Here is a 22,819-nt window from a genome sequence, read left to right as displayed (position 1 = left end):
TTATATATGTAAAGTCCTGGGACTTCCCTGGTGGCGCAGTGGTTAAGAATCTGCCTGCCAATGCAGGGGACATGGGTTCAATCCCTGGTCAGGGAATTAGATCCCACATGCTGCGGAGCAACTAAGCCTGTGTGCCACAACTACTGAGCCTGTGCTCTAGAGCCTGCGAGCCACAACTACTGAGCCCACGCACCACAGCTGCTGAAGCCCGCACGCCTAGAGCCCGAGCTCTGCAACAAGAGAAGCCACTGCAATGAGAAGCCTGTGCACCGCAACGAAGAGTAGCCCCCGCTCACCACAACTAGAGAAAGCCCACATGCAGCACTGAAGACCCAACGCAGCCAAAAATAACTAAACAAAAAAAATTAAATTATATATGTAAAGTCCTTAGCCATACAGTAAGGACTAGATAAGTTTAAATTATTATTATTTCATACAACTTGGCTCCTAAACTTAAGCCAATTATTTCTTTGGTATATAGCCAAAGAAACGATAATCTCTTCCAAAAATGGAGAAAAAACTAGCTGAACTTCACTGACAGATAGTATACTAGTCCTATGGAATTTTCCAAAGGTAATTCTGACTTGTTATACACTCACTTTAGAAGATGACCCTTGCTTACCACAATGCTCCAAAACACACCACATCACTGCTGGGATGCTCACACTCTTAGATTACTTTCATGCTGAGCCAAACTTCCACTCACTGGTCCTGGTTCTGCTTCCCAAGTTACACAGGACATTGCCAACCCACCTTCCAAAACACAGTCCAACAAAGCCTACAAAACGATGACCATATCCCTGACAGGGGCCAAATACCCACAAGCCCTCACCTCATCCTAACACGATGGCCTTTAGCCAAGTGTCTGTCTGCTCACCTTCCTCTCAATGCTCTTGGTTTGTCAATATCCCTCTTAAAAAGTGTGAAAATTCAGTACCTGACACAGTATTCCCGCCATCCCCTGAGCAGCTCTGAGTGCCATGGGACCAACACCTCCTCAGACCTGGACACTAACAGTTGTACCGCTATTAATCTGGGCAAGACTTGCCTCACTTAAGTTTTAGTAATTTACTAGGAAATCATACCAATGCCCTAAGCCCTTTGTAGTAGTCTCTTTGCAGTTTAGATTAACAAAGTTGTCTTTAATTACTCTTCCTGAGCTCTGGGCCATTCATTAGCAGAGGCTCAAGAGCCACTCTCTGTTCATATTTTTTCCTTTTTTCAATCTATTACTAAATAAGAACTCTTTCTATTTGCACACCAATTTCTAATTTCATAGCAAATATTTTTGATATTTGAGTGTAAGGCACAGCAGGCATTACAATTCCCAATTTACAACTGAAGAAATGGAGGCTCAGAAAGGTTAAGAGACTTGCCTGGGATTACATTACTAGTCAACAGCAAAGTCAGAATGAGAACCAGAGTCTTCTGTTTCCCAGCCTAGAAAATGCCCTACCACCCAACCTGTCTCCTCTTTTTGTGGACAGTGGAAGAACATCTGAAGTCAGAGAAATACAGGTTTAAACCCCAACTCTCCTGCTTCCTGGTTGTATGACCTTGAGAAGGTACTTCATCTCTGAGATTCCTTTCCTCGTTGGTAAAATCAGAGTGTCCCCTCCTCACGGAGCAGCTGTGAGGGTCAGACAGACTAGCATCAGTGAGAGAACACACACAGGATCATGCTACATACTTCATGCCAGGCCAGCATTCGCTGTGTATCCCCACATCTGCGGCATGAAAAACCGCACAGGACTTTAGGGAGCATTAAAATCATTCTAAAAATACACAAATACACTTTAAATATGATAGTCATTTACTCCCTGCCATGAGGTTTTAGTAGACAGTATGGAGATACAAATATGCACCAAAAAATAACTGATATAAACTCATCATAGAGGAAATTTTAGTTGGAGTTGCTTATGTGGTGAGTTACAGTGTCAACAATGAGTGACAACATGACTAAAATGTGGAGGTGCAGCAAAGTAATGGGAACTAAAATTTACTTTAAAAAGTAATTAGCCCATGAAGAATGATAATGATCTTCAAGGCCTCCTCTTGGACGTATATTCCATGATCTCTACCTTCAGTTTTCATTACCTATAAGCTGTTTGGGAATAGAGACTGTGTATTATTGTTCTTACAAAGTAGTAAGTGTCTAAAGAGTTTATTGAGGATTCCAATAGTTTTGACTGACAGATTAGAGGAGAAAAGTTTAAACTCATTACTGAAGCAAATACCATCACCTATTTTTACGATTATCTGGTGACATCTGCATGCTGGAAGCAGTTTGAAAAGGTCATTACCATTTAATGTCATTTTTTTAAAACGGCACGTGTGCGTTGCAGGGGGTGGACAAATAAAAGGCTTTTGTAACTTTTAAGAACGGCATATAGATTAGCCCAAATGGTTCACGGATAGTCACAATTATTTCAAGGTATTTTTCGGTTCATTCATTCTACAAATATTCATTGAACACCTACTATGCCAACACACTATGCCAAGCACCATGGCTAAATAAGATTAATCTGACCTGGGTCCTGATCTCAAGGTTTAAAATTTTATTTTAGAATGTGAGATTACTCACCTTCTATTGTATATGCTTACACAACTTAACAGTGGATAAAAGTCAACAGAGTCGATGGGGGGTGGGGGGAGGCAAAGAGACACAGACAGTGCTGAGAGAGCACAGAGGAGAAGGAAGTTCCCTCCCAGCAGGGAAAACCAGGGAGCGCTACCACGATGGATACCTTGCTACATCTCCTCGGTAAAGAGACTTATACTCCCAGTTTGCAGGATCCGGCTTCTTATCTGTTCTGAAGGTTTCTCCCGTCAGAGCCTGAATGTCCTCAAGCCAAACAAAGTGACGTCCAATATCAGCAGTGGCATTATTTTCTTGACTGTGGGACAAAGGAAGGTGAACAAAAAAAGGGAAGAGGCACTTAGAAATCTCCCAGTTACATATCTCACGTTTCAGAAATGTGAAAGTTACACACTTCAAACTCCATAGAGCATCAAGCACACCTGAGTACATAAAATGTGCACATGCCATAAAAATGGGAAGAGGACTCCTACTCTGGAGAAAGTTTTAAAATACAGAGCAAAAACTGTCAACACTAAGTGACCCTCTACCAAGAAATGAAGTCAACTTATCCCAGAAATACAAGTGAAGGATACAGGTGTTTTTTAAAAAAAAATTCATTTAAATGATTATAACTTGATTTTCAAGTATATTTATAAACAAGGTTTTTTCTAAAAAAAAAAAGAGAGAGAGAGAAAGATAAGGCTGCCCTAACTTTGCCTAACTTTCTTGAAAGTGCTCAGATAATTTATTCCAATTAAAAACTTAACAACAACGGCAACAAAGCCACAGTTCTGAATGCTTCAGTCTTGCGTGCTACTTATGTATGGTCTAAGTCTCGTTTTTATAGTCTGGGCTCTGTGTAGGGTGTTTTGCCTATACGTCCGGACCTCTATCTAAAGGGCAGAGAGTCCACTATAAGACAAGACCCTTATTTATCCCTTTGAACCCATTTGTGACTTGGCAGACTTTCAGATACAAAGGGAACCAGTTCCCTAGGAGTCAAAGAAGAGGGAGGTTTTTTTCTGGCATCTAACATCTTTCTTCCTCTAAAGAAAATCAGTTCATAATGCTGCTGACACAAGAAGGTGCCAAAGTAGTCGAAACAGCCATTAAGTGTTGTTCCATCTTTGCTTTTTGGCTCTGCCCAGATAGAAATAAAGATTCTAAAGGCTTCTAAATCATTCTTGGCTGGCAACACAAGGGAATGGTATTTCAGGGACACAAAGTAGCTACTCAATAAATATTTGTTGAATGATGCATCTCGGGTTAAAATACATGGTGATTTTTAACACATTCCCCTCCAGAACAACTGTGGAGGGTTTTCTGATGACAAAAACTGAAAGGGGCAGCAAAGGGAGAGAAAGAGATCGGTGCACTCCAGAAAGAAATGGAAAGCCAGTGCGGAGAGGGGGCGGGAGGGGCCAGGCTGCCGACCACCCCTGGGGAGCAACAAGCCCTCATTCCTCCCCTACTGGGTACTGCAGTCAGGAAGCAGGCTGTGGTCTAGGCTGTGTAAGAGGAAGGATGCGCCTCCCTCTGAAGGTGAAGAAGAGCTCATCCTAGGAGACAAAGGTCAGTTATAAGCTGTGACCTCTGGGGAAGCTGTCCCTTGATCACCCTGAAATAGAGTCCCATATGGTATGCAACCCACCCCTCCCTCCAGGCCACTTTCCTGACATCACGGAAAGACTCTCACAACTCAGTAATATCTTACTCCCTGTCTGTACAGAAACAAACGATTCTTCCAGGTCACCGCCCCAGGAACAGACTGCAGAAGTGAGTAGTGAGAAAGTAAAAGACAAAGACAAGAACAATCCACTCTGATCTTAATGGGGATATTCTACAAAATATCAACAGACTTAAAAATGCTGTCTGGATCATAAAACTATCAAGAGGCTGTAAAGATCACCTCTGATGTGGTTAAGCACAGGCTGAAAATAACTATCTTTCAAGTTCTTATGGTCGTTCCTGTACAGTTTCAGGAAATCCTTTAAAACTCATTTTCCTCAGCCATAAAAAAAAGACAGTTAAAGATAAGTCTTCAGAACACACAGCAATTAATGTATTTTGCTTTGAAGACATACCAAAAAAGCAACAATATCAATGGTATATTCATCCATTCATTCATGTAACAAAAACGTACTTCAGCATTTACTCCACATCAGGCCCAGTGCCAACCGCTGGGGGGACTCAAAGGCAAGCAAGGTGGGGTGGTTCCCGCCCACAGAAATTCAGCCAAGTTCGAAACCTTGCTGCTAGACTCCTTTATTCCTTCCTCCTCTAGGGTTACAGGGATAGCACCTGAGACACAGAGAAGGCTAAATAAATCTGGGTCCTCTGAGCCACAGAGGACTGTGGCATTCTCCAACACTGATCTGCTGACAAAAGGGTCCCGGAAGACTACGGTGTCTGCCTCTCTGGAGACTACGGGCCGGATTCCAGACTCACTCTGACCAGAGCTCTCACGGACATCAATGGGACTTCTAAGCACACCACAAGAGCAAATAATCCCTGAAGAGTCACAAAAGTCTTAACAGCACTAAATTTTTTCAAGTATGCCTTGGACAGGACTTAAATTTTCTCTCTTCTAGACCACATGAACAAAGAAAAGAAAAAAAGTTAAATGAGGAATAATAATTCAAGTAGTTTCACCACATAACCACCTGTCTCACGCATGGGAAAAGTGCCTCCCTATGTAAGAGGAAGTTAGATTAAGCAGAGAGGAAAAGCACCTGCTCTGGGGTCAACCTGTAGAACACCTGGAACACTATGCTCAGCGTAGACAGCAGAGCGAAACACGGGGAGAAAAAAGGCCCCCAAGGAAAGGAAATGCTGTGGTCATGAGCCATTCTATACCATTAACACAGTGGTTCTAAACAAATGTGAAATAAGGACAAAAGCAATGATTATTTTTAAGTGCTATATTAACCTTAACGTGTGTGTGTGTGTGTGTGTGTGTGTGTGTGTTATGCACACAGGGGTTCTGATGTGAGTTACTGAAAGGAAGACATATCAAGAAAGAGAACGAAGACATTTTTCTTACTCGTTACAAAAGCGTGTAAAGCTAAGTAGTGACCTGGTTCACATGCCCACTGTAAGGCACATCTGCCACCTTTCAGAAATCCTGTAGACTTTTTGTCTGAATCAGATTTGACACAATCATTACTGTGTCTAAATAATATTTCTCAAATAAAATCATGGTCCTATTTTTCTTTTAAATGAAAGTTTTCTTTTCTTATGTTGACCTAATGATAGAGCTCTTTTTGGTTTTTTCCCACTTTACTGAGGTATTTATTGACTCCATTTTGAGTGGCTAAACAGTCATTCAGATGTCTAACTTGTGGCAACGATCAAGGGAGAAAAAAATCAAGATTTGAAAAATCATAGGTATCTGAGAATAGAAAACCTACTTCGGTTTCTCTGATTCCTTTTTACTGCTTCTGATGCTTCTGGAAGATATGTCTTTTTCAGAATCAGTATATGACTCAGATCCACTGCTACTTGACTGCCCACGTTTTCTCTTGGTTTTCTTGTGGTGCTGATGTTTCCTTTTCTTCTTTTTCTCTTTCTTCTTTTTTCTGCTTGTTTGTTTGGGCTTTTTGTTAGTGTCACTTTCATCTGAAGGCTCTGAATTCAGAGGACTCCTGTTGGGAAAAGCAACATTAGAATTATTTTCAAAAGAGAATTAGGGAAATAATATGTAAGTAAGTATGCAAATAAACAAATATGCAAAAGGAAATTCTATAAATGCCCACACCGACTTACTATGTGCCCATACATTATACAGTACCTTCCTGGATTGCAACTCACCTTAAAGATTTAAGAGTTGGACCTAAAATAACATCAGCCAAAGAAATTCTAATCTTTCTAGGATTTCTAAGCTTGTAAACCTATATTTTCATAGCTATATATTTTTAAATTAATCTACCAGTTATTTTATCAAATACAGTTTTTTTAATGCTATAAAAGGTTTATTTTCAGTCTTACATATTATGCCAGCATATCCTTAATGCCAAAAAAAAAAAAAAGGTTTAACTCTGGTCCTTGTTTTTTAAAGTTATAACAAGATCTTCCTCATTACTCCCTCTCATGCATTAACTATTCTCAATTTCTAAAAGCTTCCTACACTTTTAGAGTACATCATATTAATGAGACCGTTTGGCCTATATTTGTGAGAGAGCTCATTTCTCAATCCAGTGATCTATAACAAAATTCTTTCAAAGCTGGGTACAGATGCGTGCCATTTTGCTTTCCCCAAAGTTTTCATGAGGTTTTATCCTATCGTTCTATTTTTGCATGCAACTTCTATCTTTATGCAACTAAAGAAATATCTGAATTACAATATTCTAAAGGTTACTAATGAGGTTAATAAAGTTACTTAAGAATCACAATGATGCCATTTCCCTTGTGGCCTAATTACTGGCAGTAACTGTGTCAGGTACTTGCCACTCCAATGGAAAGGGAAAAAAAAAGGATAATCTGTTAAGAGTGAGATAAGGGAAAATAGTCAAAGATTACCTCATTACATCAGGTAAAAGGAAGAGTTTTACTTAACTCTTTTATCACAGGGTTTTCTATGGAGCATCATTCAAACTAAGCTATAGATGGTACACTGACAAAGACTAAACATCCACCTATCAAAAAAACTACCTGGTCAGTAGCGACTCTTCAGAAACAAAGGCTGTGGCCTCTTCAGTTTGTTGGCTCAGAGATGTTATGGTTTCAACACAAAAGCTTGGGTTGCTCAGCCAGTCTAATTCTGCACATGGGCAAAAAGGAGAAAAGATCAATGAAATTAGCTCAACAGGATTTCTAAAGCAGGAAATCCATCTTACCAGCTGACATCTTAATTCACAGCCAACGTCAGCCAGACATTTTGAACAGTCCACAGAAGCTGAAGGGAATCCATGAAATTGTTATTTCATAGGGCATGGGGCTTTAACACACTCTAAAATATTTAAAACTGAAATCCTCTTGTGATATCAGGCTGTAGCTTAAGCAAAAGCCATGTAATAAGCATGGCCTAAAATACAACAAGGCTTTACGTATTCCATCCACACTCTAATGAGCATGAACGCTTCCAAAGCATTAGGTTTTAATGACCCCAAATTTGATTTAAACAATTCTGAAAAGTTAAAAAAAAATCAAATCATGCATAGAAACCCACCAGGCTTAACATTATTCCAGAAGATTCAGATATTTTTCTTTAAAAAAAAATTCCAATGTTCTTAGTATAGTAACTTAACATAAGCTTTTCCTTATAACAGTACTCTGTGAAAATAAAAACAGAAGGTGTCAACTTTTAAAATTAATGCTAAAATTATATAAGATGTTAATAATGATTATCTCTGGACAGTGAGGTTAAATGTCCAAAATTTTTCTTCTTTCTGCTTATCCATTAATTTCTAACTCTTCTATGATGAACTATTTCTAAATTACTTATTTTCTAACTTTTAGGAGTCTTGGCTGTGAAGGAAAGAAAAAGAATGGTGGCAGCAAGGGGGCCCACGGTGGTGTGTGTATTTTGTCCTGCTTTGTTTTAGGATGGGAGGCCACAGCATAATCACATGCTCAGGAGAAAGGACCCACAAAATGGTTGAAGTTAGAAGAGAGAAGGGTTAATTACATTTTTTAACAGTTGTACTGGGATATAGATTATATACAAGGTTCACCCATTTAAAGTGGACAAGTCAGTGGTTTTTAGTATATTTAGAATTGTGCAACTGCCACTGTAAGATAATTTTAGAACATTTTCATCATCCCCAAAAGAAACCCCACACCTATTAGCAGCAACTCCCCATCACCCACCTCCGGCCCTCCGACTCCCACAACCAGCCCTAGGCAACCACGAATCTACTTTCTCTCTCCGTAGATCTGCCTATTTTGGACATTTACTATAAACAAGATCATACAAGGTATGGTCTTTTGTAACTGGCTTCTTTTGCTTGGCATAATGTTTTCAAGGTTCATCCATGCTGTATCATGTATCAGTACTCCATTCGTTTTTATTGCTGAATAATAATTCCATTTTATGGCTATACCACATTTTATCCTTTAACAGTTGAGGGACACTTGGGTTGCTTCCACTTTTGGCTATTATAAATAATGTTGCTATGAACATCCAGGTACAAGTTTTTATATATGGACATATGTTTTCAGTTATCTTGGGCAGATATCTAGGAGCAGAATTGCTGGGTCATATGGTAACTCATGTTCAGCATTTTGAGGAACTGTCAGATTGTTTTCCTAACTGCTGCACCATTTTATACTCCCATTAACAAGGTATGAGGATTCCAATTTCTCCACATCACTGCCAGCTTGTTACTCTCTGTCTTTTAGATTACAGTCATCCTACTGGGTATGCTATTTTCTCACTGTGGTTATGATTTCCATTTCCCAGGTGACTAACGATGTTGAGAATCTTTTCATGTGTTTGTTTGTTGGTCCTTCATATTTCAATAGAAATAGTTATTCAAATCTTTTCCCCATTTTTTAACTGGGTTGTCTTTTTATTATTGAGTTGTAAGAGTTCTTTATATATTCTGTATTCTAGTCCCTGGTGGTAACTGCATCTTAGGGAAGAGGGGATATCGGAATGTATGCTCCATGAGTACCTTATTTTATTCACTGCTGTATCCCTAGCACTGAGAGCAATGCCTGGCATACATCAGTAGGAGTTTAATAAATATTTGTGGAAAAGAGGGGATGAAGGAAGGAAGGAAAGTTCCTAAAGAGAAAAGGTACATTGAAAAGCAGAGGAAAAAGGGAAAGAAGAGAGAGAATCTAGCTTATGAAGGGCTTTACTGTAGGTCAAGCAACAGGTTAAGCACTTAATTTACATCTTTTAATCCTCACAACAACCCTCTATAGGAGGTACTACAATCTTCATTGTACAGAAGAGGAAACTAAGGCTCAAAGGGATCAAGTAATTTTTAAGGTCATACTTAATAAGAGTTAAAAGAATTCTTCATGCAGTCTTTCTTCTATTGTCTCCTTTCTCCTTCTGTGGGGTTCCCTTCCCTTGGGCCTAATTCCTGGCAAGAGGTATGTGAAAATAGTTCCTGTTGCTCACTGAGGTCACAATTATTTTCACAATAATTGGATTCTATCATGAGCAAAGGAAAAGTGGGAAAAAATGGAACAAACAATATGCAAGGAGAGATGCTCTCAAAGAAGTCCATTATATTTTTACATAAATATCTGGATAGTGAGGAGAGCTTGGAGGAAATGTAAAGAAATAGATACGTTAAAACAACAAAGTGTGTAGCTCTCCAAAGTCCTTCAGAAGGTACAAAAAAAGCTTTTAAAGGATGCATTTAAGGCTTTGCCATATGGGACCACTGTGGGGAGAGAAAAAAAGTAGTTTATAAAGAACTAAAACTCTTGGGTTTTGAACTCAGATCATCACTGACCCTCTGAGTGACCTTCATCTCAATCAAATGACCTTTTATAGGAACAAAAGGTATTTTTACCTGATAAGTTGCTGCTGCTTTTTGGGAGGTGGGAGGAGGGAGGCTATCATATTAGCAGTAACCATGTGTGGAATATTAAAGTAATAATCATTGGGTGTTAGGCCTAGAAAAATTTGGGAGATCACCTAGTCCACAGATTTTCAAACTTTCTTAGCCAAGGAACTCACTGTTCAAGCACAATCTTTCAGAGAAGTTCAAAATGCAAAACAGAAAAAGCAGGATGCCCTTGTTGGGGGCTCACAGGGAGGGAGCAGGTCCACAAAGGCTCACTGGAGCACAGCCTGGATACCCTTCCCTCATTTACAGATCAATAGCCAGAGGCTCAAAGAAGTTAAGTCACACACACATCTGAACCTGGATCTGGGATCCTCCATCCAGCCCTCTCTAACCATGCCATGGTGCTAACTCTTCACCGCCTCAGCTAAGGAGTTGCTTTTCCTAAGTCTCCCCGCAATCGGTACAGGGGACTACGACAGCAATTTTCACATTGTAATCTCATTATCTGCATGTCAAGTCTTCCCATCATATTCTAAGCCAAAGGCCAACAACTCAAATCCTTACAGGGACCAGATGAGTAATGATTACTATGACACTATCGAGAGTGACAACAGAAAAAAAGAAAACGACAAAAATATTCTTCCAGCCAAATATATCAACTGGTTTACAACTCGTGCATCCAAGTTTCCAGCTTGCCTCCACTCCCACTCCCTTCTTCCCAAACCAAAAGAAACATGAGGGCAGGAGCCATGACAATTCACTCCTGTATTCCCAACTCCTAGCACAGTGCCTTGGTACAAAGTAACTGGAGTCAATAAATATTTGTTGAATAAGTAAAGTGAATGAGGATCTGAATCATATCTCTGCATCCCTGTACCCCCAGCACCTAATTTACAGAACTGAAAAAATCTGATTGTTAAAAGCATGCCATTGGGGCTTCCCTGGTGGCACAGTGGTTGAGAGTCTGCCTGCCGATGCAGGGGACACGGGTTCGAGCCCTGGTCCGGGAAGATCCCACATGCCGCAGAGCGGCTGGGCCCGTGAGCCATGGCTGCTGGGCCTAAGCATCCGGAGCCTGTGCTCCACAACGGGAGAGGCCACAACAGTGAGAGGCCTGCATACCGCAAAAAAAAAAAAAAAAAAAAAAAAAAAGCGTGCCATTATCTAGGTATAAAGTACTACTTTATAATTCTTCCAGTCTTCATTGTAAATTCAGATTTAATCATTAAAGAATGGAATATCTACTATGTGTCCAGGCACAGTTCCAGGCTTTGGAGGCACAGTGGTGAACAAGTCCCTGCTCACGCGGTGCTTATACTTAATCATAATATTAACTGTTCATGTAATACATTTGCATTCTTAAATTTTAATTACACAGAATCCTGGAAAGTTATCTGAGATCAAAAGATGCTTTATTAATCAGACTGCAAAGTCCTTTTCTATATTTACTTACATCTTCAAATAATTTACAAATACCAATTATGTATTTAGATAACTGTGCTAATACCAAGCAGGACGTAACACGTTACAGAGAAGACTAGCAGGATACCACATGTCTAGGGTTTAAGATAGAGAAGATGACTAGCTAACAAATCTTTTGTCCCGGCAGGTTAGTAAGTAAATCACAGGTTGAAACTTACCTGGAAATTAGCACCCTGCTATACACATACACACATCTAAGAAGGGAAGAAGAGCGGAAGTATCAGGCAGAAAAACCACTTTAGAACTACTGCCTAACAAAACCAGGCAGGTATCTACAAAAACCACATCATGTGTAATTTTACAGAAAAAAATATAATGTATCATCACTGAATACTTCAAGCTGAAATGCTTTTTGCGATTATATAAGTTTATTATATAATTCTATTTCTCCATAACTAGTGAAAATGCTTTAATTCAATTCCACTATAGATGGAGAGAAGAAGGAATTGTCATGAATAGATTTAAATTTTAAAAACAAATTTTGGGGGGCTTCCCTGGTGGTGCAGTGGTTGGGAGTCCACCTGCCAATGCAGGGGACATGGGTTCATGCCCTGGTCTGGGAGGATCCTGCATGCCGCGGAGCGGCTGGGCCCGTGAGACATGGCCGCTGAGCCTGCACGTCCGGAGCCTGTGCTCTGCAACGGGAGAGGCCACAGCAGTGAGAGGCCCGCGTACCGCAAAAAAAAAAACAAACAAACAAATTTTGGGGACTTCCCTGGTGGCAGAGTGGTTAAGAATCCACCTGCCAATGCAGGGAACACGGGTTTGATCCCTGGTCCAGGAAGATCCCACATGCCGCGGAGCAACAAAGTCTGCGCCACAGCTGCTGAACCTGCACTCTAGAGCTCATGAGCCACAACTACTGAGCCCGCGTGCCACAACTACTGAAGCCTGTGCACCTAGAGCTCATGCTCCGCAACAAGAGAAGCCACTGCAATGAGAAGCCCGTGCACCGCAACGAAGAGTAGCCCCCACTCACCACAACTAGAGAAAGCCCGCGCACAGCAACGAAGACCCAACACAGCCAAAAATAAATAATTTTTTTTAAAAATTAAAAAGTTAAAAAAATAAAAACAAATTTTGAACCACAGGTGGATAAAATACCCTTGTTCTACACCCATTCCCCATTGTATTAGGCTTTCCCCTGCTTTTCCAAAGTTCACTGTATGGCACTTTCCTCTTATGAAAGACCTTCAACTAGTACCTATTTTCACTAGCCAAAATCCGAAGAGGATTTTCGCTTTTACCAAAAAAAAAAAAAAAAAAAAAAGGCGAAAAGCAAAAGTAGCCTTCAGTGTTTGTGTTGCAGCGAGCCTTCAGAGAGGCAGTGAGCACCCCAAGCAGCAACAGTGGCCTCACGAAGCTCCCTCCCCAGGAGGGAGCTCAGCATCAAGCCGCCATAGCTTTGAACTATGTCTGTGAGTATCTGTGCTTTATCCTGATTTACTCTGTGCATCCGTTAGCAAGATGTGTCCTGAAGTAACTGTTTCTTCACTGTACATCATTTCAGCTTAGGACAGGTTTCATCAGAACGCTGCTCTACCTTCAGATAGTGGGGGAAACCTGTATAACAAAATAGCACTGATTATGAGTTTACGTAAACTCAGAGGCAAGCACCATCCCTTCAGTGATAATTCAAAAGACATTTCTAGGGCTCTACAGCATACATATTAGGGAAGGGGGTTATTCCTTTAAAAAGAATGAGCCAAGCTCTTTGTTTTGATGGAAACACTTGATTCCTGACAGAATCTGAGAGCACAAGCATTTGTACAAACAGCACTGGCAAACATGACTAAACTGCATTTAAGACAGTGAGTACAGAGAATCTAAGCAAAGTCAGCCTTTCCACAGAGTTAAGCTACAATTTGAAGAGACCCAGGGATTCCAAGGGTAATGTTTAAACAACCAAACCCCAAAGTACAATATCACAGTGTGGTTTATAATACAATTTCCGGTGTCAGAAGGACCTGCGTTCAAACACTGGCTTTAAAGTTCATTAGTTGTGCAACTCGGAACAAAAAGCCTAATCTCTCCAAGTTTTCTCCTTTCATCCAGCACCTTTTCCCTGAGAGCCAGGCATGGACAAACCCAGGACAGCCCTCAGGGAGCGGACACACTGGCAGTCATTTACATGCAATTAGACAAGGCCAAGATAAAGAAAAGTTACAGGGTATAATGAGAGCACACAGCTGGGTTCCGTAGTCCATACTAGGTATGGATCAGAGAAAGCTGCCTGGGAGAACAGCTCAATAAGACCTAAAGGAAGAGAAAAAAGGTAGGCAAATATGCTCCTAGGAAGCATCTAGGCAGGGGAAATGGCTTATACAAAGGCCTGAGAGTGAGAAAGCATGACTCTCTGGGCAACAGGAGGGAGCTGCTATGGCTGGACCACTGGGAGTGAGGGGGTGGGGCGGGGGGGAGCAAAATGAAGCCAGAGAGGTTCAGGGGCCTAAGAAACCCTATCAGAGTTTGTGTTTACCCTAGGAGCAATGGGGAAATGCTTGAGTTTGTGGCAAGGGTGACAAAATCAGGCCTAGGGTTCAAAAGATCAGCAGCAAAGAGCATACACGTTTTGAAGCTAGATTGCTTGAGCTCAAATCCTGCTTCTGTGCCTGTTTCCTCCTCCCTAAAAATGCTGACAATAATACCGACTTCACAGGGTTGTTATGAGGATTCAGTGACTTAATATGTATTTGTAAAGCATTTAGACCAGTGAATGGCACATAGTGGTCTTTTTTAATTTATTTTTTATTGAAGTATAGTTGATTTACAATGTTGTGCCCATCTCTGCTGTACAGCAAAGTGACTCAGTTATACACATACATTCTTTTTCATATTCTTTTCCATTATGGTTTTTCCCAGGATATTGAATATAGTTCCCTGGGCTATACAGTAGGACCTTGTTGTTTATCCATTTTATATACAATAGTTTGTATCTACTAACCCCAAACTCCCAGTCCCTCCCCCACCCCCCTCCCCTGGCAACCACAAGTCTGTTCTCTATGACTGTCTTTCTGTTTTGTAGGTCGGTTCATCTGTGCCATATTTTAGATTCTACATATAAGTGATAGCATATGGTATTTCTCTTCCTTTTTCTGACTTACTTCATTTAGTACAATGATCTCTAGGTACATCCATGTTGTTGCAAATGGTATTATTTCATTCTTTTTTATGGCTGAGTAATATTCCATTGTATATATGTGCCACATCTTCTTTATCCATTCATCTGTTGATGGACATTTAGGTTGTTTCCATGTCTTGGCTACTGTGAATAGTGCTGCGATGAACACAGGGTTGCATGTATCTTTTTGAATTATAGTTTTGTCCAGATATATGCCCAGGAGTGACATTGCTGGGTCATATGATAGTTCTATTTTTAGTTTTCTGAGGAACCTCCATACTGTTTTCCACAGTGGCTACACCAACTTACCTTCTCACCAACTTACATTCCCACCAACAGTATAAGAGGGTTCCCTTTTCTCCACACCCTCTCCAGCATTTGTTATTTGTACAGTTTTTAATGATGGCCATTCTGACCAGTGTGAGGTGGTACCTCATTGTAGCTCTGATTTGCATTTCTCTAATGATTAGCAATGTTGAGCATCTTTCCATGTGTCTATCAGCCATCTGTATGTCTTCTTTGGAGAAATGTCTATTTAGGTCTTCTGCCCAGTTTTCAATTGGGTTGTTTGGTTTTTTGCTGTTGAGTTGTATGAGCTGTTGGTGTATTTTGGAAATTAAGCCCTTGTTGGTCGCATCATTTGCAAATATTTTCTCCCATTCTGTGGGTTGTCTTTTCATTTTGTTTATGGTTTCCTTTGCTGTTCAAAAGCTTGTAAGTTTGATTAGGTCCCGTTTGTTTAGTTTTGTTTTTATTTCTATTGTCTTGGGAGACTGACCTAAGAAAACACTGGTACGATTTATCTCAGAGACACACAGTGTTTTTAAATAAGTAGTTTTAAAATTCTGGCTGTGGTGTGGAGAGTGGTTCAGGGAGTGACTATTTAGAAGGCCGTTGTAATAATCCAGGGGATGACTGTGGTGAAAATTATGCAGTGGCAGTGAGAATAGAGGGAAACTAACGAATTTAAGAGTTATTTGGAAGGACTGGATGAAGAACTGAATGGGGGGAACAGGAAGTTGAGGTATGTGTCTAAGTTTTGGCCTGGGAGAATGGCGGTGCCATTTTCTGACATGTGGACACAGGAAGAAGAGCAGGTTTCAGGTAAAAAGACAATGTGTGCAGTTTCTTCCCCCAATATAAATAATAACCTGCTTCATATGCCTCATATCTTCCAGCCCAACTCTGTCTGAATATTCAACCCCCAAGCAACAATGTTTTAGAGTAGACAAGCCTAATAAATCTGATGGTGTAGAAAGAAAAGCTCGAGAATTGGAGGGATCACACACTGAGGTCTTTCTGCTGCTCCTAACACAAGGGAGGCGCTGGATACCTGTTTGTTGACAGAATGAATGTTACTGAATTTAGCCTCCCCAAAACACTTACTGAGCGTGATGCCTGCTTAAATCCTGGCCTAACTCTTAACAGTACCGAGAGAGCGGCGAACAGAGCCTCTCTCACTTGCTTTGGTATTGCTCGTCTTTCCTGTCCAGGAGTTTTTTGTTTCTGTTTTTGTTTTTAATTGAAACTCTGCACACACCAGTACTAACACCATCTTACATTTTTATCACATTTTATAGTGTAAGGCCAAAAGTACAGTGCTTCTATTTTTAACAGCAAAAGACCAGAAACAGTCAAAATGTCCTTAATAGGGACTGACAGAATAAAGTATGTGACATCCACACTATGGAGCTCTGTGGACCAGTCAAAAGAAGTGAGGAAGACTTCTATACTCCACTGTAGAGTGATGTCTGGGATTTTAGGTAAAATGCAGAAAAATATGCATTTAAGAAACAGAAGTGTGGGCTTCCCTGGTGGCGCAGTGGTTGAGAGTCCGCCTGCCGATGCAGGGGACACGGGTTCGTGCCCCTGTCTGGGAGGATCCCACATGCCGCGGAGCGGCTGGGCCCGTGAGCCATGGCCGCTGAGCCTGTGCGTCCAGAGCCTGTGCTCCGCAACGGGAGAGGCCACAACAGTGAGAGGCCCGCGTACCGCAAAAAAAAGAAAAAAAAAAGAAACCGAAGTGGAGGGGGGAGGAGAGATAAATTTGGGACTTGGAATTAACAGATATACATTACTATATATAAAACAGAGAAACGATGAGGACCTATTGTATAGCACAGGGCACTATATTCAATATCATGTAATAACCTATAATGGAAAAGAATCGGAAAAAGTATATATATATATATGTATGTATAACTGAATCAATTTGCTGCATATCTGAAACACTGTAAATTAACTATACTTTAATAAAAAAACAAAATATTTAAAAAAAGAAACAGAACGGAAATGTAGTTGCTCATGTTAAGGAGGAAAGAAATGGAAGGATATCATTGATTACTAAAAATTCTAAACTGTAGGGGAAAGTTGGAGAATTGAGATGGAGGTTTATTCTCCGAAAATAACTGGGTTACACGTATTTTCAACTTTAGAACCATGTAAATGTTTCACAACATTACAAAATGGGACCAAATCAAAAAGAAGAAAAACACAATCCCCCAAAGTTAAAAACAAATATACCTAATTGTATATCAAACTGGTAATGAAATCACACAGAGAATTATTTCAAATGAATTTAAAACACAGTAATTTGACAGCACATGGGTTGTGGGATACAGCGTAAGGACAAATAGAACCATAAAGAAATAGTGAACTATTTAGTATTAGTCATACTACTATTGTTATTTTGGACCTATATATAATTGGACTAATGACACTAAGAACTAATATTTTCAGCATAAGAGGAAATGAATATAAATAGTAAATCAAAGAAATCAATTAAAAATCTCATAATCTTAAACTTGGATTAGAAATATCAGTATGAAGTCATGATGTATTTTTCTCTTTCTGGTTCTGGCCATTGAAAATGTTTAGAAGTAATGACAACCCAGTGCCATGAGTACTCCCAATATCCAATTTGTGGTTTTAACATACCCATACCATTTTCCACTAAAAGAAACCAGGGTTCCTTTGAGAAATGGTCAATTCCAGGCCATAATAAAACATGTAAGCGATGAGCTCTGAGCAGGTTTTAGGGCAGAAAACAAGGAAGTGATTAAAGACAACGGGTTTATGCTAAAAAGACACAGGCCCAACTTGATCAAGGCCCCATCAGCCAAAAATGGGACAATTTGAGCATTAGAAAATAGTATTCGCAATGGACTGAAATATAAGTATGTTAAAAATTCATGAGTTCATAATTAAAGGGGGTGGGGGGAGAAACACCTCACTTGTCACCTCTAAAAGTTGCCAAGACCCAAACTTGTTATTCTGTAAACTAACAAAAGGAACAAACCAAGTATTCATCCTGTCCTTCCTGCCTGAACTGTATTTCGGGGTATCCCAACAGTTTTGAGAAAAAGTTCTTTATAGGATAACTGATACTAATAAATATAGGAGGAATGCTAAAAACGGAAAATACCCATTTTGTAACCCCAATGAAATGGTGGATCTAAGCAATAATCATAAATGGCTGCAAAAATCATTAGGTGAAAGACTGATGGGCAGCTTCATAATGGATGAATCAGGCCATCCAGGAATCCACTGATCAATCTTACCACTAAAAGGGAGAAAACTGGACAGCTCATCTTCCTGATTTGGCTCAACAGCAAGTGTAGAGCACACCCAATGAGGTATTTTCAACTAAAAAAATTGTACCTGAATCTAATTAACTCTCTACATCTAACTACCAGTTTACAGGAAATGCTAGGGTAGAGAAGCATGTTAAATGACACCACAAGGATTTGGTGGGAAATGTCTATAGGACAAATGATGCAGTTTCCTCAACAAATCACAAGGGAAAATAGAAGGGAGGGAGAAATTGTTTTATATTTTTTAAAAAGACCTAAGAGACATATCCAAAATACAGTGTTGGATTTCTTTGGATACTGATTTGAAGAAACCAACTGTAAAAGGCCATTTTTGAAACAACTCTGGAAATTTGAACATTAACTGACAATTAGATGATATTAAAGAATTATAGTTACTTTCATTATGGCTAATAATGTTGTGTTTAAATTTTTTAAAATACAGTATTTTATAAAAAGCTCTTAACATTCTCTAACACCATACACAAAAATAAACCCAAAGTGGATTAAAGACCTAAAACGTAAGACCGGATGCTGTAAAACTCTTAGAGGAAAACACAGGCAGAACACTCTTTGATATACACTGCAGCAATATCTTTTTGGATCCACCTCTTAGAGTAATGAAAATAAAAACAAAAATAAACAAATGGGATCTCATTAAACTTAAAAGCTTTTGCACAGCAAAGGGAACCATAAACAAAACGAAAAGACAACCCACAGAATAGGAGAAAACATTTGCAAACAATGTGACCGACAAGGGATTCATCTCCAAAATATACAAACAGCTCATACATATAGCTCATATTGATACAGCTCAATATCAAAAAAGTAAACAACCCAATCAAAAAAAAAGAAAAAATGGGCACAAAATCTAAATAGACATTTCTCCGAAGAAGACATACAGATGATCAAAAAGCACATGAAAAGATGCTCAGCATCGCTAATTATTAGAGAATTGCAAATCAAAACTACAGTGAGGTATCAACTCACACCAGTCAGAATGGTCATCATCAAAAAGTCTATAAACAGGGCTTGCCTGGTGGCGCAGTGGTTGAGAGTCCGCCTGTCGATGCAGGGGACACGGGTTCGTGCCCCGGTCCGGAAAGATCCCACATGCCGCGGAGCGGCTAGGCCCATGAGCCATGGCCACTGAGCCTGCGCGTCCGGAGCCTGTGCTCCGCAACGGGAGAGGCCACAACAGTGAGAGGCCCGCGTACCGCAAAAAAAAAAAAGTCTATAAACAATAAGTGCTGGAGAGGGTGTGGAGAAAAGGGAACCCTCCTACACTGCTGGTGGGAATGTAAATTGATACAGCCACTATGGAGAACAGTATGGAGGTTCCTTAAAAAACTAAAAATAGAACTACCATATGACCCAGCAATTCCACTACTGGGCATATACCCTGAGAAAACCATATTTCGAAAAGATACATGCACCCCAGTGTTCACTGCAGCACTATTTACAATAACCAAGACATGGAAGCAACCTAAGTGTCCATCAACAGATGAATGGATAAAGAAGATGTGGTGCATATATACAATGGAATATTACTCAGCCATAAAAAAGAGTGAAATAATGCCATTTGCAACAACATGGATGGACCTAGAGATTATCGTAGTAAGTGAAGTCAGAGAAAGAGAAAGACAAACACCATATGCTATCACTTATATGTGGAATCTAAAAAATGATACAGATGAACTTATTTACAAACCAGAAACAGACTCATAGACTTAGAAAACAAACTTATGGTTACCAAAGCAGAAAGGTGGGGGGTGAGGAATAAATTAGGAGGTTGGGATTAACATATATACATTACTATATATAAAATGGATAATCAACAAGGACCTACTGTATAGCACAGGGAACTCTACTCAATACTGTGTCATAACCTATACGGGAAAAGAATCTGAAAAAGAATAGATATATGTATAACTAATCATCTTGTTGTACACCTGGAATTAACACATTTTAAATCAACTACACTGCAATATAAAATAAAAATTAAAAAAAAAAAACGAAAATAAATAAATTTTAAAAGAATAAAAAGCTCTTTTGCAATCATTACCCCGATGCGGGTACCCAGAAGATGTCCAATAAACACTGGTTAAGATAAATGACAAGAGCAACACTCCCCTGTAAACCTGCCACTTCACCCTCCCAAAATAAAAGGATTAATCCTTGGCCTGTTATTCAAGTCAGTACCATCCCTCATCACCAGTTCCAACCATATTTCCCAAGGTGCCTCCTTACACCTCTACATTTCCAGACAAATTGAACTACCTGCAGTTTTTTGCAGAGGTCTCATGTTTTCCTTCGTGCGTGCCTTTGAAGGCCCTGGAATGCCCTTCCACTATCTCTTTGTCCAAATCTACCCTCTTGAAGACCCATCTCCAAAGTTAGCTCCTATATAATGCTTTCTTTGAACTTCCCCACAGAAGTCATTATTCCGCTGGTTCACCTGTGTCATCTATAACATCCCACCTTGTAAGTACTGTTACTTTTTTGTTAAGTACTTACTATTGGTCTGTACATTCAGCTAATATTTATCGAACACCTACTACACTTTGGGCCTGTGCTAGGGGTTAACGATGCTGCAATGAATAGACAAACACTGTTTCTGACTACGTGGATGTTACGGTCTAGTAAAGGATGACCAAAATTACACTAGTTATATAAAAAATTACTCACAATTATGAGAAGCATACCAAAAAAAGAAATGTAGGAATTACGACTGGATACGATAAAGGTGTCAGACACAGCTGGACTCTGCCACATAAGGGCATGATTTAGGATTAATCACTTTAAATTACAATTCACTATGTGCCACAGCTTTTAACAATGCAGATCTGGGAACGCTTAAGGCCTAAATAAAATATGTAATGCCATTACCAGACCTACAGTCGACCCTCAATAAATAAATGTTAGTTCTTATTCCCAGCAGCTGTGCCCATCTGGAGAGAAACTGTGTTTGATTAGCCTTTGGATCCTAATTCTCTAGCTCTTGGTCTGCCAAAAGATATGAGTCCAATAAACAATTCAGAAATAAGGAGAACAGAGAAGGAAAAAAAGCTGTAATAAGAACACCCAACATTTGCATCAGGAGTCTCCCCGAGATGTGGAGTACCATTGTTTCCATCTTACAGGTGAAGTAACTGAGGCTGGGGGGAGAAAACGGGGCTCAACAATATGATTACATGTAAGTCCCAGCTCCGAAGCCTCTCCCGGTCTGTCTTTCTCCTTTTGGACTCTACAACTCTAGCCCAGAAACCCGGACGAGCGCCGCTGCTCCTCCCACAAGGCTTTGCAACACCGCGGAGAACTCTGGGATACAAATGAATAAACAAATCCAAGGCAAGGGCGAGACCTGGGCCCGAGAAACTCCGCCCTAAGCCCACCAAGTACCTTCTTCATCCCTTTTGTGTGCTTACCTTTCCTGGGGCTCCCGCTCTCGGGCTCCTCACTAACACCCGCAAAGGCGGGGAACAGCGCCATGTTCACAGGCCACACCGCCTTTTCACTCCACAAAAATGGCGGCGGGAAGCCGAGGCCGGTAGTAAGGCCCTTGCGGTCGGTGTGCACTCTGGGAAGTGTAGTTTTCCCGTCGGTCCTTTGGCTTGTACCCAAACCGCGGGGGCGGGGCGGAATGAAAGGGGAAGGGGCGTGATGGGGGAGGGGCGGAAGGGACCACTTCCCAGTAATTAGTACCGTCAGGCTTCTGTGAGAACCAGAAAATGCTGAGACTGGAGGTGCAACTGTTCAGAGCACAAAGTTCAAGGAAGTTGGAATTCTGATTACACCCCAGAGTTCACACCATGGCTTCCTGAGTCAAATCAAATTCCCTAAGCTTCAGGGTTTTTTTTGGGTTTTGGGGTTTTTTTTTTTGCGCGGGCTTCTCACTGTTGTGGCCTCTCCCGTTGCGGAGCACAAGCTCCGGACGCGCAGGCTCAGCGGCCATGGCTCACGGGCCCAGCCGCTCCGCGGCATGTGGGATCTTCCCGCACCGGCGCACGAACCCGTGTCCCCTGCATCGGCAGGCGGACTCGCAACCACTGCGCCACCAGGGAAGCCCCAAGCTTCAGTTTTGATGAAATAAAAATTTGTATTTTAAGGCAAGATAAAAATTTAAACAAAATTTTTCTCTGCCCATTTGTACCTCCTCCCTCCCATCTAGTGTGCATCCTGCATCTGCATTATGCATTAACCAGACCTCCGCAATGGCAGAAATACCTGCTCAGCCGTAAAGATCAATTTTTCTTTTTCTGGTGCCAGCTGGGTAATTCCTCAGAAGATAACATTCCTTTCTCAATCCTGTAAGGGGTCATCTATGACCCACCACTCACCCTGTATGTGTAGGCATCTTTGGTGAACTTTATGTACAATACCAATATGTCATTTCCCTTAAAGATAGTGATTGGTGCAGAACAGACTGGTCAGACGACCTGCGGAGAGTACTGGGCCACACCTTATGGAAGTTCTTGGCATAAATACATATTTATGAACTTAATGTTACCAGCTATACTACTTGTTTTCTGTCTATTCTATAAGATTATTGTTTCCTGCATTACCAAATGTGTGA

At 40.5% G+C, this 22,819-nt stretch overlaps 1 protein-coding gene across 2 annotated transcripts in view; it reads right to left on the bottom strand.

Annotated features, from left to right (window-relative positions):
• The window catches only part of NRDE2 (NRDE-2, necessary for RNA interference, domain containing), a 45,833-nt gene extending 24,036 nt beyond the window's left edge, over window positions 1–21,797 (bottom strand). For both annotated transcript variants that reach the window (XM_004313134.4, XM_019919136.3), the window contains exons 1-4: window positions 21,672–21,797; window positions 7,232–7,340; window positions 5,992–6,225; window positions 2,748–2,897 (exon numbers count right to left, since the gene is read on the bottom strand). In XM_004313134.4, the coding sequence (XP_004313182.3) occupies window positions 2,748–2,897; window positions 5,992–6,225; window positions 7,232–7,340; window positions 21,672–21,735 (557 nt within the window). In that variant the 5' untranslated portion in view covers window positions 21,736–21,797. The remainder of the gene's footprint in view (window positions 1–2,747; window positions 2,898–5,991; window positions 6,226–7,231; window positions 7,341–21,671) is intronic.
• Between the last annotated feature and the right edge of the window lie 1,022 nt (window positions 21,798–22,819).

This window comes from Tursiops truncatus, chromosome 2, assembly GCF_011762595.2.
Source record: "Tursiops truncatus isolate mTurTru1 chromosome 2, mTurTru1.mat.Y, whole genome shotgun sequence".
Lineage (NCBI taxonomy): Eukaryota > Metazoa > Chordata > Mammalia > Artiodactyla > Delphinidae > Tursiops > Tursiops truncatus.
The sequence above is the reverse complement of the archived record's forward strand: the minus strand, read 5'-3'. Positions and strand labels throughout refer to the sequence as shown.